The sequence below is a fragment of the Diplotaxodon limnothrissa genome, linkage group LG1, assembly GCF_057381915.1.
Source record: "Diplotaxodon limnothrissa isolate DT_005_m linkage group LG1, D_limnothrissa_male_GT1.1, whole genome shotgun sequence".
Taxonomy (NCBI): Eukaryota; Metazoa; Chordata; class Actinopteri; order Cichliformes; family Cichlidae; genus Diplotaxodon; species Diplotaxodon limnothrissa.
In genome coordinates this window covers 41,550,167-41,571,293 of record NC_140596.1, presented here as the reverse complement: position 1 = coordinate 41,571,293, position 21,127 = coordinate 41,550,167, and the positions used below count along the sequence as shown (strand labels likewise).

Genomic DNA, 21,127 nt, shown 5'->3' with positions numbered 1-21,127 from the left:
GAGTACCCAGCCTTCTTAGAGTCCCTGGGGGGGGTGCTGGAAGGTGCTCCACCTGGAGACTCTGTTGTCCTGCTGGGAGACTTCAATGCTCATGTGGGTAACGACAGCGAGACCTGGAGGGGCGTGATTGGGAGGAACGGCCTCCCTGATCTGAACCCGAGCGGTGCTTTGTTATTGGACTTCTGTGCTAATCACAGTTTGGCCATAACGAACACCCTGTTCGAACATAAGAGTGTCCATAAGTGCACGTGGCACCAAGACGCTCTAGGCCGTAGGTCGATGATCGATTTTGTAATCGTATCACCAGACCTGCGACCATATGTTCTGGACACTCGGGTAAAGAGAGGGGCTGAGCTGTCAACTGATCACCACCTGGTGGTTAGTTGGATCAGGTGGTGGGGGAGGACGCTGGACAGACCTGGTGCACCTAAACGCGTAGTGAGGGTGTGCTGGGAACGTCTAGCAGAGGCCCCAGTCCGGAGAGATCTTCAACACACACCTCCGGCAGAGCTTCAACAGCATTCCGAGGGAGACTGGGGACATTGAGTCCGAATGGACCATGTTCAGCGTCTCCATTGCCGAAGCTGCTGCATTGAGCTGCGGCCGCAAGGTGGTTGGTGCCTGCCGTGGTGGTAATCCCCGAACCAAATGGTGGACACCACAGGTGAAGGGAGCCACCAGGCTGAAGAAGGAGTCCTATCGGGCTTGGTTAGCCTGTGGGACTCCGGAGGCAGCCGACAGGTATCGACAGGCCAAGCGGAATGCGGCTCGGGCAGTGGCTGAAGCAAAAACTCGGGTGTGGGAGGAATTCGGAGAGGCCATGGAAAAAGACTTTCGGACTGCCTCAAAGAGATTCTGACGTTGTAGGGCTGTCCTGGTTGACACGCCTCTGCAATGTTGCGTGGAGATCAGGGGCAGTACCTGTGGACTGGCAGACCGAGGTGGTGGTCCCCATCTTTAAGAAGGGGGACCGGAGGGTGTGTTCCAACTACAGGGGGATCACACTCCTCAGCCTCCCTGGGAAAGTCTATGCCAGGGTGCTGGAAAGGAGAGTTCGTCCGCTAGTCGAACCTCGGATACAGGAGGAACAATGCAGTTTTCGTCCTGGTCGCGGAACACTGGACCAGCTCTTTATCCTCTCGAGGATACTTGAGGGTGCATAGGAGTTTGCCCAACCAGTCTACATGTGTTTTGTGGACTTGGAGAAGGCATTCGACCGTGTCCCTCGGGGTGTCCTGTGGGAGGTGTTGCGGGAGTATGGGGTGTCTGGCCCATTGCTACGGGCCATTCGATCCCTATACGACCGTTGCAAGAGCTTGGTTCGCATTGCCGGCAATAAGTCGGACTCGTTCCCGGTGGGTGATGGGCTCCGCCAGGGCTGCCCTTTGTCTTCGGTTCTGTTCATAATTTTTATGGACAGGATTTCTAGGCGCAGCCAAGTGGCGGAGGGCTTTCGCTTTGGTGGCCTCAGAATCTCATCTCTGATTTTTGCGGATGATGTGGTTCTGTTGGCTTCATCGGGTGAGGGCCTCCAGCTCGCACTGGAACGGTTCGCAGCCGAGTGTGAAGCAGCGGGAATGAGGATCAGCACCTCCAAATCTGAGGCCATGGTTCTCAGCCGGAAAAGGGTGGAGTGCCCACTCCGGGTCGGGGATGAGTTCCTGCCCCAAGTGGAGGAGTTCAAGTATCTCGGGGTCTTGTTCGCGAGTGATGGGAGAAGGGAGCCGGAGATCGACAGACGGATTGGGGCTGCAGCTGCAGTAATGCGGACGCTGCACCGGTCCGTCGTGGTGAAGAGGGAGCTGAGTGTAAAAGCGAAGCTCTCAATTTACCGGTCGATCTACGTCCCTACCCTCACCTATGGCCACGAGCTGTGGTTAGTGACCGAAAGAACGAGATCGCGTATACAAGCGGCAGAAATGAGCTTCCTCCAAAGGGTGGCTGGCCTCTCCCTTAGAGATAGGGTGAGAAGTTCGGCCATCCGGGAGGGGCTCAGAGTAGAGCCGCTGCTGCTCCACATCGAAAGGAGCCAGCTGAGGTGGTTCGGGCATCTGACAAGGATGCCCCCTGGGCGCCTCCTGAGGTGTTCCAGGCATGTCCCACCGGGAGGAGGCCCCGGGGCAGACCCAGGACACGCTGGAGAGATTATATCTCTTGGCTGGTGTGGGAACGCCTTGGTATTCCCCCGGATAAGCTGGAGGAGGTGGCTGGGGAGAGAGAGGTCTGGGCCTCTTTGCTTAGGCTGCTGCCCCCGCGACCCGGCCTCGGATAAAGCGGATGAAGATGGATGGATGGATGGATGGATGGATGGATGGATGGAACTTGGCAAGGTTACATTCTGATTGGTCACATATGATTTCACTAAGTGCAAGAAAGACTATACAGCAAGCCCAGGAGGGTTTATAACACCAGTGAAGGCTGGTGGCTAACAGGCTCACCTGGATGAGGGGAAGGGAAGAGGAGGGACCTCGCTGTTGATGCCTTCACAGTATCGTTCAAGGAAGGAGCGCAAATGAGAGAATGTGCTTTCTTCTAGGTCAACGCAGTAGGGCCGGTGCCAAGCTACTACTTGCCTAGAAAGAAGTAATAAGTAAATATTAGTAAAGTATGTAAGGTACAGTAAATTACTTTGATCTACAGTAAAGTGTTGTGTCGATGTCATAAACATAAAGGCCTGTGAAACCAAAATCCAAACAATAACTGTGATAACCACATTTGTATGTATCTCACATGTATGCTTTTAATCAATCAACACCTAAATGTGTTTGTTAAACAGCAGTTCTCTCACGCCGTCACCCTCGTTGACGCCTGTTGGCCTTTTTCAGCTGTTCCTGGAAGTGCATATCCTTAAAGACCTTGAATTACATATTTAACAAAAAGGCTGAATCACAGTGCTTCTCTTCTAAACTCATCTCCCAGGCTGAGAGGTAGGATGCTCACAGTATCAGGGTATTTGTTTTGATTTGTGTTTTTCGGTGCATTTTTGGAGACTGATTGCTGAGTGACTGCAATAAAACCCACCACTGTAACCTTTACTCTGAATCACAAGATCAGTGTCTTGGTTTTGCAGTTTCAGTACTTTTCACGTGTAGTTACTGCCCTTTGACTTGTGCTTCCTAGTAGCTGAAAAACAAATTCTGGTGGTCTTGCAACATCAGCTCTTGCCTGCAGTCCCACGTGAATATTTCCAGAGAGAAAATCATCATGATGGGATCAGTTCGTGGTAACTGTTGCGGTAGCTGACCTGTCTCTGGGCAGGGCAGTCCAGGCCAGGCTGTGAGAGGTGCCAGCTGAGATCTGCTGAATGGCGACTCCATCCAGGCCGATGACCTTCTTGGGTTTGGTGATTGGCCCTGTGGAGTTCCCCTGCCCACACTGACCCATAGAGTTGTTGCCCCATGCATATACTTCATTGTCTGCATCGGGATTAAGCACAACACGATCGAAACAGATATGTCATATCTCAAGCTGGAAGTTACATATTACCCTAAATTGACAAGGTCTGCAGATTTGCTATTACATCAGGCTGCTTGCAACAGCCCTCAACAAACACAAAAATTTTCTGTGTCAGCAAAAAAACTGACTGACAGAGACAGTTTGAGTATTTTAACTCTGATCCCAGACAGCAAGCGCACAAAAAGAGAAAAGTAGTACCATGTGACAGGGCCAGGCAGTGGCTGTCCCCTATGGAGATGTCCACTACTCTGGTGGTAGCCAGCTCCTCAATAAGTTTAGGTCTGAGTGCGGTGGCCTCAGAGGAACCACAGCCTAGACAAGCACCGCAGCCCCAAGCGTACACCTGAAAACAAGAGCGGGATCAGCATCAGCACAGCTTTCTGTCCTGGGCAGTGAAGCGGCACCTCAGAGACAAATAACTGGAAGAACAATATTATGTAACAAATCTCGACCTTAAATATTGAACTGTGTCCAACCAGCTGTCTGTTCAGTAGGAATACATAAACAGCTGCACGAAATTCCCTCTTTGGGATAAATGTCCATAAGTTTCAAGGATCTAAGCAGCTTGAAACAAGTTAATTTCAAGATGTTTTAAGATCCTTTTGAATACATTTTAGGGCATCTTTTAAAAATGGCAACAATATTTTCAGCGTGTTTAATTTGATTAAACACGTTGAAAATAGGCAGAATGCCTAAATGCTGTCACCAAGTGGAAAACAGTGATACACCTCCAGCTGTCAGGCCTGCAGACCTGTGATGTGCACCTCTGTCCTGTGGTACACACGAACTCGCAGGTTAAATACCTGCAAGCTTTTTGATGAATATTAGTGCAGCGTTAGCCACGCAGGGCTTTGTTGCTATAAACACCAAAAATATAGCGCCATGGCAAGTGTACAAGCTGCAAAGGAACAACGATTTTTAAAACGTTATGTCGGGGAAACTTTTGAAGCATTAGGAAAAATTCAGATTCAACAACTTGAACATGAAGGTGTAATGAAATGAAAATGATTTGATGCTTCAAGAATAACTGTCCAAATAAGGACCAGGAGTGGCACTTTCCAGACATTTTCTATTTCCATTGATAGCAGTTTGAACTTCTTCTGACCTCTGAACTTTGTTCGTTTCTCGTGTAGACAAGTTGAATTAGTCATTCAACAAAACGGTGCACTCTCTTCTAAACTCATCTTACAGGTTGAGCCACAGGACCCACCCAGTATGAGTGTATTTGTAGGGCTGCACGATTTTGCATAAAATGAGAATCATGATTTTTAAGTGTGCCTATGCCAAAAGGCACACTTATTACTGTTTCTCGGATTTATTATTATTCTTATTCTTATTATTATTTTCCTTTTTCATTTTGTGCGGCTGGAGCTGGAATGGTGTGCTATGACTTTTGGTGTTTATTAGTTCTATAGTTTTTTTAAATATGAATATTTTAATGCAAGTTTTTGCCCATTGAAATGAATGGGAAGGAAAGTGAAACTTAACTTCAAACGAAAGTGAAACTTAATTTGTGGTGTGTTGGCTCACTCACTTAATTTGTGGTGTGTTGGCTCACTCTAGTGGTATGCCAGCAGTAGTACGGCCTGTCTACCCTTATTTGGATTTTTTTTTTGTAGCCGTATGAATGGCAAACTACACTCATTGGCAGCGGCATAGGCACACTTAAAATTTCTTCTGAAATTTTCGCTTTCTAGTTTGGTTTAGAATTGAGATCACGATTCTCTCACGATTTTCTTTTCCAGTATAAATATTTATTGCACTTATTAACTGCACATCAACTTCGTAACAGTTGCGACTGAACATAAAAACAATAAATAAACATAAAAACAACAAATGTCTCACGTTTTGTTGTTCCCGCAAAATGTTGTACTGCTTGTAATTCCGTCTCCACCGTTGCTCGACGCTGCGTGTATAGAGCAGGTAGTGCAACAATAGAAAAATAGTTGCGGGACGGCACTGTGTAGCGTTTGTCTAGGTCAGGGGTGTCAAACTCAAACACACAGTGGGCCAAAATTCAAAACTGGAACAAAGTCGTGGGCTAACATTAATATTTATTGAAAAAAAAATCTTCCTCCAGATATAAGAATGAATCTTTTCTTATGGACTCAAATAAGTTTTGCTGGAAAACTGAATATGGAACAAGCAAAGCTTAATACTAAACAATATATATATTAGCTGTATAATACCAGTAGGCCAGCTCTAATAGTAATTTGGTTTGGCTTCGTGGGCCAAATGTAATTAGGCTGCGGGCCAAATTTATTACTTAGGTGATAAGTGATAGCCTCCGTAATGTCTTTGTGCCTGCGGGAGGTCGACGGGTATAGAGAAGCGCTGTATAAGGTTCCCGTTATTGATGTTTGGGTGGTTGACCGGGACGGATTTTCTCCTGTCACTTTCTCGTCATCCCTGACGTGCTCTCCGTTGTTTTTTCCTGCTAATTTTAGCATCACACGGCACAGCTTCTGTATCACGTGGTATAAGGCTCCGCCCTCGTCATTTGTTGAGCAGGAAGAGTGAGTGCTTGTTTTCATGCAGATTACGTCCCGGATCAAAATACGGTACAATCGTCTTCGTCTTTTTTTTTTTCTTTTTTTTTTTTTAAATCGTTGTCATTTGGAAATGAGATCGCACATAAGTATGAATCGAGATCGCGATTTTCTAACGATTAATCGTGCAGCCCTATGTATTTGCTTTGTGGTTTGTGGCAAAACTGCATATATTACACGAGTGAGTTCTGATTTCATATTGGTTAAGGCCTTGAGAAGTAGAAATTTCCCCCTCTGAGAGGGGGCGGGGATCATGTTTAAGCACTTCTATAATGATTGACTTTATAATTTTAAGATCGATCAAAATAATTTTACAGATATTTTAATGCTTAAAACTAAGATTACTGTATTGCAGACTTTTTATAACTCTTGGTTAGCGGAAACACAAATCATGTCCTACCTGTCCTGTAGAAGTTAATGCAAGAGATGACTGGCTTCCTGCACACACTTTTCTGATGAACATGCCCTGCAGGGCCTCCACTACTTTTGGTTTGTAGACTCGATTAGTATCGCCATGACCCAGTTTCCCTGCAAGACACAGAATGAACATTCTTAAATGAACTTATTTGCAGTTTACACATACTGGCCACTTCATTAGTTACAGCAAACATCATGGATTTACTGCAGATTTGTCAGCAAAACATCCTTAATGCGAATTTTCTGTTCCACAACATCCCAAAGTTGCTCTACTGGTTTAAGATCTGAGATCAGTGAAGTCACTGTTGTGTTTGAGAAACCAGGGTGAGATGACCTGTGCTTTGCGATGTAGTACATCATCCTTCATGTAGCAGTCATGAGAAAAATGGGTAAACTGTGGTAATAAAGAAATGGACACCTAACAGTAGCATTCTCAGTTGGTACTGTAGGGCCCAAAGTGTGCCAAAAAATATCCCCCACATAATTAAACCACCACCTTCAGCTTAAATGACTGGTACAAGGCAGGATCACTCTGTACGTTTGTGTTATTCTGAACCTATCTTTGTCCAGTTGCTGTAGACAATCTGACTCAATGTTTAGCAAGTTGTGCAGTCAAGCTCTTCTGCAGACCCTGGTTGTACTGACTGGTTATTTGAATGAATATTGCATTCCTATCAGCCCAAAGCATCCATTCAACTGGCCATTCTCTGACCTTTGGCATTATTTGTCCCACAGAAGTGCCAATGCAGATGTCCACATTTATACCCTTAGTTCTGAAGTCTATTTGACAAATGAAGGTACACACCATTGTCCCCTCCCCCAAATGACCAGACAGTGCGTCCATCCTTTGACAGAGCAATAGTGTGGGAGCTTCCGCATGACACCTCTCCAACATTGCTGATGTCTTTGACCAGGGTAGGAATGTTGCGGCTGTTGCTGTCACCGTGACCTGCATTCACACATAATAAAAAGGGTCAGGCTATTTACAAATGGAAATTCTGCAACACAAATGAAAAGCAGCAGATAACCCTGCACTCCCGTGACGCCCATCGTCTGTCATTTAGAAAATATACCAACTGGAACAGAGAGTAATCATCTGCATGGATATTTTGATGCTCAGAAAACTGGATGGATCTGCACATTACTTCACAGAAAAGGTGGAAATGAATGGACTGTAGCTCGACAACATACCTAATCTTCCAAAGTCTCCTTCTCCCCATGTGTACAGCTCTCCATCTTCACTGACTGCAGCACTGTGTCTGTAGCCAGCAGACACACACACCACCACCTGACAAAGCATACAAACGCATTGTAATGTTTGCCGATGCCAGGAAACACTCAAAAGACTGTGTGTTTTCTATGTGGTACAGGAGAACACCAACAAGATAATTCACCACGAGAACTGTTAAATCGTCATCTACTAGCACAGGACTCTGTATGAATTTTACAGTTTCTAGAAGTGGAGAAAATAGACACATCATATTTGGACCGTCTAGATTTCACTGCTGCTTTATTGTACTACATGAGTGAAAGTGTATACATCCTACCTTCCCCTGCAGCGGCCCCTGGATAAGTTTTGGGTACTTCTGTGTTGAGCTGTTCCCATGGCCCAGTTTGCCATAATCACCGTCTCCCCAGCTGAACACCTCACCCTCTGTGGTGAAGGCCAGTGTGTGGCCGTCTGATCCCTTGGATGATGACACCTTTTTGATGGCACGGTGGGGTTCAAAGGTCAACTTTTTGAGGGTCGACTGGTTGTTGGAGTCTCCGAGGCCTAGACGGCCATAACTGCCCTTCCCGCAGGCCCGCACAGACCCATCCGAGGAGATCACAAAGGTGCAGTACTGGCCTGCCTCAATCTGAAGAGAATAGCGAAGAAGTTTTGCCTCTGTGGTGAAAGGCTGCAGGCTTACTCAACACCATTCTGCAACTGTTACTGAGCGAGTTAGTGAGTGCTACGGTTTGATGCTGGAAAATATGACAAGGCACTACCCATCAGCCATGCTTCAGTTTAAGCCAACCTTCTCTAAACAGACAGTAACAGTTTCAATCTGCCATCGCTCCATCGCAAACAGCATCTCGTGCCAAAAGTGACACCACATTTTCGATTTTTGTTACTTGGCACATGCAGTGCGGAACAGCTGACTGGTCTTTACCACCGTTCTTGTGATATACCACTGCAGGATCTCAGAGATTCTTAGATTAGAGAGACGGGGAAACTGCAACAAACTGTTGTTTCGTGTTTGAACTTGCTCTGCTCCTGCTCTGCTGCATCAGAGCTGCGTGGCCGTTGAACTCACAGTGGAGTCTAACATAGCCTGCTGCTAAAAGCTGCAGTCCAAGATGTTGGCACTGGAGTCTCTGTGAGACTGGAGACAGCTGAGTCACACTGAGGACCAGAACTACCAGGCTAACAGCAACTGAACTTCCAAAACGAGAGATTGTACACTCATAGATTGTGTTTTTCTCTCAGTCAGATGAAAATAAATTATAATTTAAATGTCATGTAACTGGGCAGCCTGCCCAGTTAAGTCTTGTTGGGAAATATTACAATATGAAATAAATTATAATATTAAACTCAGTAAAACTATAATCAGAATAAAAAAAATTAGAACACAAACAAAAAGAAACCGGGTCTCAGAGTTCTACAAGCTTCTCATGTTTCAGTCATTTGTTTCCCAAAACATAAACAAGCCAAGTTGGAAGTAAAATCAGAATCATGTTCACTCCATCATCTCTAAAGTACCGTCCCTGTCTCAATAACAAATACAGTTTTAATCTCTGTGAGAAAACCAGTGAAATCTTACATCGAACCATTTTTGTGATCAGTAAAAGTAATGCCTCTTTAAAAGACAACATCCAGTTTGCCATTTGAAGCTGATGATAGGTTTCTTAACTTTCTACAAAGAACAGAGTTGAAGAATTATGAAGTTTTACAGTAGAAAGGTTTGCTCTTACTGTTTGTGCATCTGCGAAACTCGAAGCCAGCTTGGGCTGCAGTATCTTCTCTTGTGTTCCCTCCACTAGCTGGTGGCTGCTGTTGCTGCCCCACACATACACTTCACAGGTTTCCGACACCACAGGTGTCTCGCCAGTCTGTATGCTGTCCGGGCTAACACAAGTGCGAGAGTAGTCCGATGCCATTCGACATACCTGGGAGAAAACAAAAAGAGGAGCCATGATACTTATTTCCAGCTGCATAGCTTTATGCTGAAACTCTTCTAGAGTAAGCTTTACTTTTATCATTATTATTATTGTTATTTAGATGATTCACAGCTAACAATAATAGTCCTTTCTTCTCATGGGCTCTCCCTTTCAAACGTTGAGAGCAAAGCCTGAGCTTTACGCTCACAGGAATTCCTCGTACGTACATCAACTTCATAACTTGTGCCACTTCCCCTTTCAGTTGATTCTGTCGGTAAAACATATGTAGTACGGGATACTGTCCCCCCACGCCCCCTGGCTTTAAGGCAGATGATCTGTAATGACATATTTGAGGTCCGTCTTGCAACCCAAGTTCATATGCTGTTCACTTCAATAAGAACACCTCTGCTGAGTTGAGCTAGCTACTACCAGTTAGCGCTTTTGTCCACTGATTTTAAGCTAGCTCAACTGCTTCTAACAGTCTGGCATAAAGCCCAGACACACAAAAATGTACTTTTGCTGCCTCAGGGTGTAACTCCCAGTTGTACATGGTATAATTGGTCTCTGAACCACTTCAGCTTTTGCTGGTCCATCAGCCAGCCGTGGAGAAGAGCGAAGTTATAACATACAAAGACCTGAGTGTTAAAAACAATAAACCCTGTCCTCTGCAACCACTGTCTGTGCTTTTTATACTTGTTTTGATCTTTGAATTTTTCTCCTGTTCCCTCCTGCTTTGCTTCTATTGGTCAGTTGAAGGTACGTCCACAAGTAACCCATGCTTTGCTTGGCTGCAGCACGGCTTTCAGTCACAGTGACATCACCATTAGCAGTTCTTATAAAGCAATTTTCTACTCTATCTGAACACTCAAACCGCTTTACGGAGCTTCACCGATTCACACAAGCACTGTTTTCTATGCAAGTGCTTTCTATCCAACTTTCACGAAGAACGGAAAACAACTCATGTTAGTATGTTGCCTAAAGATATTTGCCATGAAGGCCAGAGCACCTAGGGATTGAACCACAGATGATCTGCTCTACTCTCGAGCTACAGCCACACAGTTTTGTTCCCTGTTTTCCAGTGAGTTATCTGTTCTTTCGCTTATTCGCTAACATAAACTAATGCAAGTCAATTATCTGCAACTAACCAACCTGGTGATGGTGGTTACTGGTCTGCTGTTGACATCTCTGCACCAAAAGGAAGAAATGAAAGGCAGTTTTGAACTAACTTGCAAACACAGAAATGTGTTAAGCTTAAGTTTAACGTTTCCAGTTGTATTGCCAGATCACTTTTAATTTAAAAATAGCATAGCATCTTTATTTATAACGCACTTTACATCCAACAATGTTGACCAAAGTGCTACAAATATAAAACAGAGAGGAAACAGTTTAAATTACATGTAAAATATCTTAAAATTAAAAATAATATAATTAATAAGAAACATATTAAGAGACATCAACAAGTCCTGCTGTGCTGAAAGCCAAGGTAAATAAATATGTTTTAAGACGTGATTTAAAAACAGATAAGGAAGGTGCCTGTCTAACATGTAAAGGCAACTCATTCCACAATTTTGGTGCTGCCACAGCAAATGCCCGATCCCCTCTGAGCTCACGATTAGTCCTGGGCACGCTCAGGAGGAGCTGGTCTGCCGACCTGAGGGACCGTGAAGGTATGTATGGATGAAGAAGCTCAGAGAGGTACAGAGGGCAGCATCCGGTCCCGTACCAGCAGACTGAGAGACAGCTTTTTCCATCAGGCCATCAGACTGCTGAACACGTCATAGACACCTCAGCTTCACTACTGGAACTTCAACATTTGCACTCCACACTGTATATAAATGCCACTTGTTTTGCACATATTCAACTCTGTATATTTTATATATTTTATTTTATTTTATTTTATTTATTTATTTTTTTTACTATTTAATTTGTAAAAATGTGTATACACACACACACACACACACACACACACACGTAGGAAAATATTTAGTATACACATCCAGAAATGCATACACTATTATATATTGTACATATATTTATTAGTTTCAGGTTGGCCATTCTTGTATTTTGCTCGTTTGTGTTGTTGTGTTTGCACATCTCTGTTGCTTGTGGGGCTCGCACACAAGAATTTCACTCGCATGTGCTGTGCCAGTGTGCCTGCACATGTGATGTGACAATAAAAGTGATTTGATTTGATTTGAGGGGCAGCATTGGACAAACATTTAAAAACAAATAAAAGCAGCCTAAAATGCACGGGCAGCCAATGAAGTGAATATAAAACTGGGGTGATATGCTCGTATCTACGAGTGCCAGTTAAAAGGCGTGCAGCAGCATTCTGGACTAACTGCAGTCGAAAAACAGAAGATCGACTCACCCCAAAATAAAGAGAATCACAGTAATCCAGCCGAACGGTTACAAAATACCCAAACTGTATTAAATAGTCAGCTTTTGTTGCTTAATGGTATAGTAGAAAATATGGCAACAATGCTTTTAAGTACCAGATTTTTCTCCTTAAATAAGGGTCCATCAGAGATTTCGTTTTCCTGGTAGTTCATCAGAGCTCTGTGTCACTTGACCTCTTGGCATTGTGTTTCTATCAAGAGCATGACTCATTTCTTTCGCTAAGTAAACTTTCACAATTAGTCGTGTTAGAATTTGGTTAAATCAAAACAATACAGTGATAAAAATATTGTTGTGCATTCTGTTTTACAGTTAATACTCTCAGTTACAAATCCAATGCACCAGCAGCCTGCTTTCAGTCACAGTGACGTCACCATCAGCACTTCAGTAATTGGTATGTTAAGTGCTTTGGAGCTACAAGTTACCATCTTTGATAAAGTGGAGTGCTAGCTGCTGTAGTGGAAGATGCAGCCATAAACACAGACATACAGCTGCTAGTTTAGGGCTGTGCGATAAGACGAAATATATCTGATGATGATATATCGAATAAGCAGCAAAAAAGAGCCGTCAGCTTCTCAAAATAAACCACAGAGTCAAACATTAGAAGAGGTTTTGGTCCATGGTATGCCATTTAATAAAGGATCATTTCTTCATGAGAGACTGAACCCTCTGCAATCGATGTACAGGCTTTTTTTTAATATATATATTGCTATCGGGACAAGAAACCACTTATATCGGGATATAAGATTTTGGTAATATGGCACAGCTCTGTGCTAGTTAACTGTAAGAAATTCACTTAATCAACAGTACATGAATTTCAGTCCCCAAAACTAAGTCAGCAAGAAGCATTTTAATTCCATTAAAAATACTCCAAAAGGCACCAGCGCTACAAAACAACTACAGCTTCCTGTGGCAGCACTCCGGTATCCAGATTCATGAATTAATAAACAGAGTATGTTGTTGGTAGTTGTTATGAAGAAGGGTGACAGAGACCAAAGCTGTTTTATTTCACCAGGCTATAAACATGTTTATTTCTGCTGTACAATAAAAAGACTCCCATGTTGTGTTCACTGTATGATATTGACTACAATAAATCCACAAAATCATTAGCAGTACTTTCGGCTGCTTGAGGGGCACCACATCAGATCTGGCACAGATTTTAGGCTCTCCCTGGAACAACCCTCCCACTAACCCAGGAGTGGGAGTGGCATCAGGAGTGCACCAGCTGACACTACCCTGTGGCTGGGTTTGTGTCTCCTCTCGGTCTAGAAACTTCTCATATCATGTGAAGCAGTTAACACGACACTATGGAAGCCCTGCTTTCAAAGTCATCCTATCATGTGACCCGTTGAGTAGGAATGGGAACTGAATTTATAGATTCTGATTGCATTATTAATATCACTTCACATTAGATTCACATTAGGTTCTCATTGGCCCCACTGAGAGTCACCAACATCTCTAAGCAACATTTTAAAGATATTACATTTGTTCAAAGTAAATGCGTGCTGTATGGTTAAATGTTTGTGCATATTTTGAGATATTTCCCCTCTTTGCTGTGATCACCATTCGAGTCGTTACTCAAAAACAAAACAAAAAAACAAAACAATGAATTATACATTACTCATTACTTTTCTCAAAAGTAATACAGTACATTACTTAATTACCGACCAGAGAAAGTAATTCATAAACCTACAGGCTACAGTTCCACACACCAACAAAAATCCTCATTCTAATGAAGACACACATGTGATCTTTCTCTCGGTATGAACACAAATAAAGATGAAAACAGCTCAAAGCGACTGCCACAGTGATTCTACTGCAGAAAAATAAGCAGACAGAAACTGAGGATCTGAGCCTGGCTGATAATTACTTCTTTTGTTACCTGTTGAAGTTCAGGGTCTGACTGCTGGGCGGGTGTTGACATTTACTCAGCTTGAACACCACTCTGGGTTCCTGGCGAGCTTAGCATTAGCATTAGCATTCTGTCTGTGCGGATGCTTGCAAAGAGCCGAAGTTGTGCTATGCAGTCGCCTCTGTCCTGGGTGCAGTATCCACTATACTTTCGTGCTCTCGTCCTTTTTTGCAATTAAAATTAAAGTAATGTCCATATCCAGCTATAGACTGCGCCACTATTTTCTTCCTCTGACACACGAATTGAAATCAGTTGATTGTAGCACAAGTGCAAGTAGGACCAAAAAGCACAATCAATGGGAAAACGAACAATTCCAAGGAACTGAACTGCTGCGGTTCTTGATTTCCATGCCTACTTGAGGTCACCTGACACAAGATGTGAGTGAAGGTTGAGGAGCCTGAAGTCCAGTTGCTTTCTTTTCACTCAGGATTTCAGTATTAAATATGAATATTTTTGCCAGAGTGGAACAGAACTACCCAACTCAACACCAAAAGTAAACAATTTAGTTACTGCCATTATAAGGTGCTATTTTTGGCGCAATAATACAATTTCTTAAAAGAAAAAAATGTGCTTGCTTACTTCTTCAAAAAGACAGAGTGCCGCCTCATATAATGAACACAAGCCATCAGAGGTCCGTGTGGGTTCTCGCCACTGGCTACGATCTGCTGAGGAACCCTGGAAGAAGACAATTCAATGATGAGAACACTCAAAGCTTCAAAGCATGGACACTGCACTTAATAACACTCAAACTGTTGCAGAATACCATTTCTTGTAGAGATGAGGAATGACATGCATATATTACCAGTTCTGACTGGATTTATAATACTAAAAATTAATAGGTACATTGTTAACATTTACTTACCAAAGAGCGCCTCATCTGCATGAGGATGTTCATGAAACAATCATAGCTAATGAGGCCTTCTTGGTTCTGTAGCAACTTATTCTGCTCCATCGTACTGACCACAGCTGACGCAGCCAAAGCCATCTCAATCCACTCCAGCAAGTAGCGCAGAGAACCCCTCTGTGAAGCCAACCCCAGTAGTAGTTCTGAGGCCAGCCGCCGCCCTAAAATATCTGCCCCAGAATTTGGCATTGTCACTCCCTTCAGAAAGGTGGTAACCTGGGACAGGCAGTCCAGTCCCATTGGTGGGATCTTGCTCTCATTGGCAAGAGAGAGTGCTGGCAGGGAGCTAACAACATCAATGGCTGTGTGAATGACATCATTACACAAGTTTATGTTGCTCCCAGGATTTCCACCTGGGTTCGGTGCAGTAGGCATCATCCAGCTCTGGCGCAGCAGAGCAAAGAGAAGGCTCAGGCCAGTGCGAACACCCATCTCAATGAGGGCGTCAGTGCTGGACCGTGGCCGCTCACTGACAGAGTGCAGATCTGCCGAACCCGAGTTGTTCTCCAGTGAGTGCTGGTGCTGCTTAACCTTGCCCTTGTCATGATACTTGTTGGAAAGCGCGTAGAAGACGCGTTGAAGCACCAGCACACGTTTCCGCAGAGCGGCAGCAAACGGGGAATCGGAGCACACCATCTTGGCCAACGCCAATTGGCTGCTGAGCAGAGCATCCAGGTAGTGCTCCTGCTCATCACTAGAGAGGGACTCGCGCTCAAAGTCTGGGAGCTGGGGGCCCTTCAGACACAGCACCTGCTGGGGCAGCAGTACAACCTCTTTGTTGGCCAGCAGCTTTGAGTAGAGCACAGAAACTCCCTCCCGTGTGGCTATGGACTCGCTGTCCTCGGTAATCCATGAGCTGTTCAGGTGCTCCAGCCATTTCAGTTTCACAGGGGGGATCATTAAAGCCATGGCATGTTACTCTGGAGCCATCAGTCCTGAAAACACGGAGTGGGCAAAACGTTAACATTAAATCTGTTTCGATTAAATTTATATATGTACCCTCTTATAGAACAGCTATCAGAGAACAGTCGTGTTGATATGACCCATTGTAAAATAATAAATTGGACATTGATTGCATTCATCACTACTGCTGTTTGTGAAGTTTAGTTGTACATTTGAGAATAAAGTCAGCCTGACATGTTTGAAACACTATCTCCCATTTATTTATTTATAAAGCACATTTAATAACAACAGAGAGTTGACCAAAGTGCTGTACAAAGTAATAATTAAATAGTGACATTAACATCAACAACGGGTAAGAACATTAAAAGAAAATTAGGATAAAAAGAATTGGTAACTCTCATGCAGTATCAAAAGCCAAAGAGAAAAAATATGTTTTAAGATGAAATTTATAAAGAGTGATAGTTGGGGCCTTTCTAATGCGGAGAGGTCGATCGTTCCACATTTTCGGCGCCACAACCACAAACGCCTGATCCCCTCTATGAACCATTCTAGACTTGCATAAATGATCACTTGATCGAAGGCTTCTAGAGGGCGTATAAAGCTGCAAAAGGTCAGACAAATAGACTATAAAGGTGTTCTGTTATAATTAGGGCTGCAGTTATTCTGAAATCGAGAATTAAATAGCAATACAAACATCTACTATACTGCATCATGGTTCCATCTTACTGTAGCTGGGTCGTGTTTTGCGGCTTGGTCTTTTGGACTGAGCAGCCTAGTGCATCCTATACTGCTTTAGAACAGATGGGGATCTGAGGAATTTAAAGAAAGCTTTTGGTTATTATGTTCCTCAAGCCCATCGTGGGCAGTTTTGTGTTGTCTGCAGGGGGGGGGGGCACTGATGTCAGGGAGTGGCCTGGTTCATGTCAGCATAACATCCACAATGGCTAGGATCCAGTGTTTCCCAGCAATGTGGCAAGATAGTCAATATTTGCTTCAGATCTCTGTGGTTTAAAGGCTGCAGCTGATCTGTGTTGAAACATGAATCAGAAACTAAATAAGCTACAATTCTGGAATGTCGTCACGGTATATTTCATTGCAGTATGGCATTTTTTCATTATATTTGATTTACATGGTCATTTCTTTACATTTTTAAGATTAGAAAGCTTCGAAATGTATGCTAACTAAGACACACGTGAAGGGTTACGTGAATTTTATAAAGTTTTCTGCTGTAGTGTAGATAACCAGTGTCAGGTCATGTAATCGTGGTGAACATGCAGACAGCACTTAGATGTTCAGATACCGTTAACATAGAGCAACGGCCGTGTTAACGCTGCTTTATTGTAGCTTCTAAGGTTAACAAACAGCTACCCGCCGGATGATACTTAGGTGTGACACCGCTGGCTTGAATGACGAGCGGTTTAGTAACTTGTTTCTTGTGTCAGATTGGAAAGGCTGTTTTTCTGCAATGATAATCACCAGCAGCTAATAGTTTCACAAAGTGACAGCACTGCAGAGGGCTGTCAAAGTAACAGAAATGGCAGTAAGCTTAGCAGCACTGCTAGCGCTTGCGTCAAACCACAAGCTACATGTTAGTGGTTAGTTTTGAGACGAGGCAAAACAAAACAAAACAGAAACAACTATCGACCGCTGCTACTGTCGGCGATTGTAGCTAACTTTCTTGACGACCCTCAGTTAGCCAAAGGTTAAAATACCTAAACGTGACATCTTCATGCGCGGGTGTAACGGGGGGTAACAACCTAGTTATGAGCATCCATAGCTGTACATAAAGCACAGGTTTGTGAGAGGTGAGCTATTTCGGCCAGTATCAGCCTGGCTTATCTGCTGTATCATCAGCGCCGAGTGTGTTAGCTTGCTAGCTACAGCTGACTAACGCTAGCTAGGGAAAAAAAGCTCGCTCACCAGTATAGCGAAAGGCCTCCTTTTCTCTGTGCGGTTACACAACAATCCAACTGAGCTTCATTTCAAGCAAAAGCAGTATGGTCAATGCCGTGGCGGTAACGTTAACGTGAAAAGAGACAGTGGCATGCAACGATTTCCATGCCTCCGCCCGCCTCGTCCTGCAGCGAGTGAATCCTGCAAGCGGCAGTGTGTTCACTGTCAACCCCGTACAGAGCCCCAGCCCCGGGCTATGACGCTGAGACCTGTCTATCTCTCTATCTGCCTGTCTGCTTCTCTAGTTGTCTGATTTTCGTTTGTCTGGTCAGTATGTTCCGTGTGTTTTCTCCGAGTGCCCATGTGCTCAAAACCATCAGCAGTAACGCACAGTAGCTCACGGCCACAGAGACAAAGGGCTTCATGACAGTCTTCGTGGTCAGCTGATTTCGATGCCATGTCACTTTTAATTATCATTTATGGTACAGGCCTCACCCTGACAGCGTCATTCTGTTCTGTACCATTACAGGTCAAAGCTGCTATCACAAAAATACTCTTAAAACTCAACCTTACTGTGAGTGTTTGAATAACTTAAAACTCAAACCCAAGTAAATGAAGACGCACATTTTTAATATGTTTAGCTCTTGTCTTTCAACATTTCAAGTATAATTGTTATCTATATTTATTTATTTATTTATTTACTTATTGTTGTTGTTTCTGATCGGATTACCTATATACTGTATATTGTAAACTGGTCAAGCAAATTAAAGGAATACTTTAAGTGAGGGAAAAAAATCATTCCTATGTAGATATTGGGTGATGTGTTGAGAATAAAAGGATGTCGTATCATTTGATGAAAATGTTCAACCTACAAAGGGCTGCATTCAAAGACATGCCAAAAATGAAAGTGAAACAAAAAAAATATGTTCCAGGCTAAATCATTCTGCAGAAATTTCAGTACAACTCTATGGCTTCCACACACTTGTATTCGTGCCTTCCAATGTCTGGTCATGCTCTTAATGAGACAATGGATGATATCCTCAGGGATTCCTCCCAGATTTCGAGCAGGGCATCACTGACTTCCTGGATAGTCTAAAGTGCAATCTGGCGCCATCAGATGGACCAAAAGCATAATATTCCAGAGGAAGCAGGAAGTCAATGGTATCGATTCCTTCATTCTCCAGGAAATATCTGCATAGTCTTGCCACATGAGGCTGGAAATTGTCATGCAGCAGGAGGACCCACTGTGGCAATATAGGAACATTAAATCTGCTTAGCCAGAGGTTGTTTGGTTTGGTTTGGTTTCCCCAATGTATAAATCCTGGCAATCCTTCTGGCACTTCATACACTATATTACTCTGTTTGTGTCGGGGGACCCGATCCTTGGGGTGGATCAATTTTTGGTGCAGCGTGTTTTGGGGTTTAAAAGCCACAGATGTGCTGTGTTTAGAAAAAATGCACCTCAACTGTGCCGATACTCCAGACACTATGGGATCACTAAGGGTTTTCAATTAGTAGTTGTCCTTCTCTCCTGGATCAGCTGGAGCTTTCTTTAGGTTCCTTCCCAGATATTTATACATCGGGGAAACCAAAAAACCTCTGGGGAAGCGAATGGCACAACACAGAAAAGCTAACTCTAGCCAGGACTCTGCAATCTGTTTACACCTACAGGCCAGTGGACACTCTTTCAGTGATGAGGATGTACACATCCTGGACAGGGACGAATGTTGGTTTGAGCGCGGAGTAAAGGAGGCCATTTACATGAAAAGGGAAATCTCTGAATCAAGGAGTGGAGCTAAGGGTACGTCTTTCAGCATCTTACAATGCTGTGATTGCAGCCATTGCAGCGTCTCTACCACCTCAGACGCTTGAGAGACTTCCAACTGCCCTCCAAGGTGCTCAGGAACTTTTACTCGTGCACCATAGAGAGCATCCTGGCGGGAAACATCTTAACCTGGTTCGGAAACAGCACCATGCAGGACAGACGAGCTCTACAGAGGGTTGTGCGGTCAGCTGAGCGCACCATCCGCTCCGAGCTCCCTGACCTGCACTCAATCTACAGCAGGCGGTGCTGGACCAAGGCCAGGAAGATCGTGAAGGACCTCAGCCATCCCAACAACAGACTGTTCTCTCTGCTGAGGTCAGGAAAGCGATTCCGCTCCCTGAAGACCAACACAGAGAGACTGAGGAGGAGCTTCTTCCCGCAGGCGATACGGTCTCTCAATCACACCACCACACAGTACTGACCCACACATACAGTTCTTACACACACACTGGACTTTCTGGACTTTGTTTTCACTTCATCACTTAAATCACTTTAAGCATATTTGCACTGCACAAGACATAATGTGGATTGCACAACACTGGACATTATATTCTTCATTTCCAGTTAATACTTGTACAGCTGCTGTTATTGTGTATATATTTATTTATATTTCTTCATACATTCTTATATAGTTCTATATTGTGTATTTTGTTGTACAGTTATTTTATTTTCAACTTTAATTTATATATTTTATCTTATTCTTTCCCAGTTAAATTTACCCTTCATTCTAATTTGTGTTGTACAGTTATTTCATTTTTAACCTTAATTTATATTTTATTCCTTCCTAGTTAAATTTACCCTTTTTAATTTTTCATATTTATTTCCTATCTTATTCATAGCCTTTTCCTTTTTTGTTTTCTTTAGGTCACGAGCAGTTGTCCAAGCATTTCACTACATATCGTACTGTGTATGACTGTGTACGTGACAAATAAAATTTGAATTTGAATTTGAATTCCCCAACTCTCTGTGAATGGTACTCATGGCCATTGATCAATGGTCATGACAATTTGCATATTAATGATCAAGGAACTGACCTCACAGCCCACTGTTCATTCAGTGGGCTGGTTTCAGTTATTGTGCTAATGTACTGTGTATAAGTTTGCGTCATGGTGCTGGGTCGTTGACCCAGCGTTTTGTGTTTTATGATTATTTTCCTCTGTTCTAGTTATTCTGATTTTGGTATTCTGTGTCCTCCCCCCTTGTGTCCGGTTCGTGTTCTAGATTTCCTGTTTTATTCTGAAGGTCTCTGTCTGTTGTCATTGTGTTCAGCTTGTGTCCTCCAGTCATCATGTGTATTAGGATCAGCTGTTCTTCCCTCCTGTGTGTGATTACCCAATTACCTTGTGTGTGTATATTTAGTGGGTGTCGGTCTGTGTTCGTTGTTGGCTCGTCTGCATTTCTCTGTGTTCCATGGTGTTTCGTTCCTGTGGCTCTCTGCCCCGCACCCCTTTTGTATGCTCTTAGGTTTGTTATGTAGTTCTCCCAGTTTAGGTTTCTTCAGTTATTTGTCATGCCTCACTGCTTGCTTGCCACTATCCCACCTTGTAAATAAACGTCACACTCTTCATCAGTCAGCTGCCTGCATTTTGGGTCCTTTTCATTTCACTACACGACTGCTGCCCCAGCCGCGACAGTACGAGCCGACCAAACATGGACCCAGCAGCATCCGCACCTTCCCAGGAGTTTTGGGAGGAATTAATTGACTCTGTTTCAAGGTTGGTTAACCT

At 43.7% G+C, this 21,127-nt stretch overlaps 1 protein-coding gene across 8 annotated transcripts in view; it reads right to left on the bottom strand.

Annotated features, from left to right (window-relative positions):
• The window catches only part of herc1 (HECT and RLD domain containing E3 ubiquitin protein ligase family member 1), a 92,728-nt gene extending 74,735 nt beyond the window's left edge, over window positions 1-17,993 (bottom strand). For all 8 annotated transcript variants that reach the window (XM_085350481.1, XM_085350525.1, XM_085350502.1 and 5 more), the window contains exons 1-11: window positions 17,603-17,993; window positions 14,738-15,714; window positions 14,455-14,550; window positions 9,381-9,575; window positions 7,970-8,281; window positions 7,614-7,710; window positions 7,228-7,371; window positions 6,406-6,533; window positions 3,655-3,799; window positions 3,245-3,416; window positions 2,439-2,573 (exon numbers count right to left, since the gene is read on the bottom strand). In XM_085350481.1, coding sequence (XP_085206607.1) covers window positions 2,439-2,573; window positions 3,245-3,416; window positions 3,655-3,799; window positions 6,406-6,533; window positions 7,228-7,371; window positions 7,614-7,710; window positions 7,970-8,281; window positions 9,381-9,575; window positions 14,455-14,550; window positions 14,738-15,688 — 2,375 coding nt within the window. In that variant the 5' untranslated portion in view covers window positions 15,689-15,714; window positions 17,603-17,993. The remainder of the gene's footprint in view (window positions 1-2,438; window positions 2,574-3,244; window positions 3,417-3,654; window positions 3,800-6,405; window positions 6,534-7,227; window positions 7,372-7,613; window positions 7,711-7,969; window positions 8,282-9,380; window positions 9,576-14,454; window positions 14,551-14,737; window positions 15,715-17,602) is intronic.
• Between the last annotated feature and the right edge of the window lie 3,134 nt (window positions 17,994-21,127).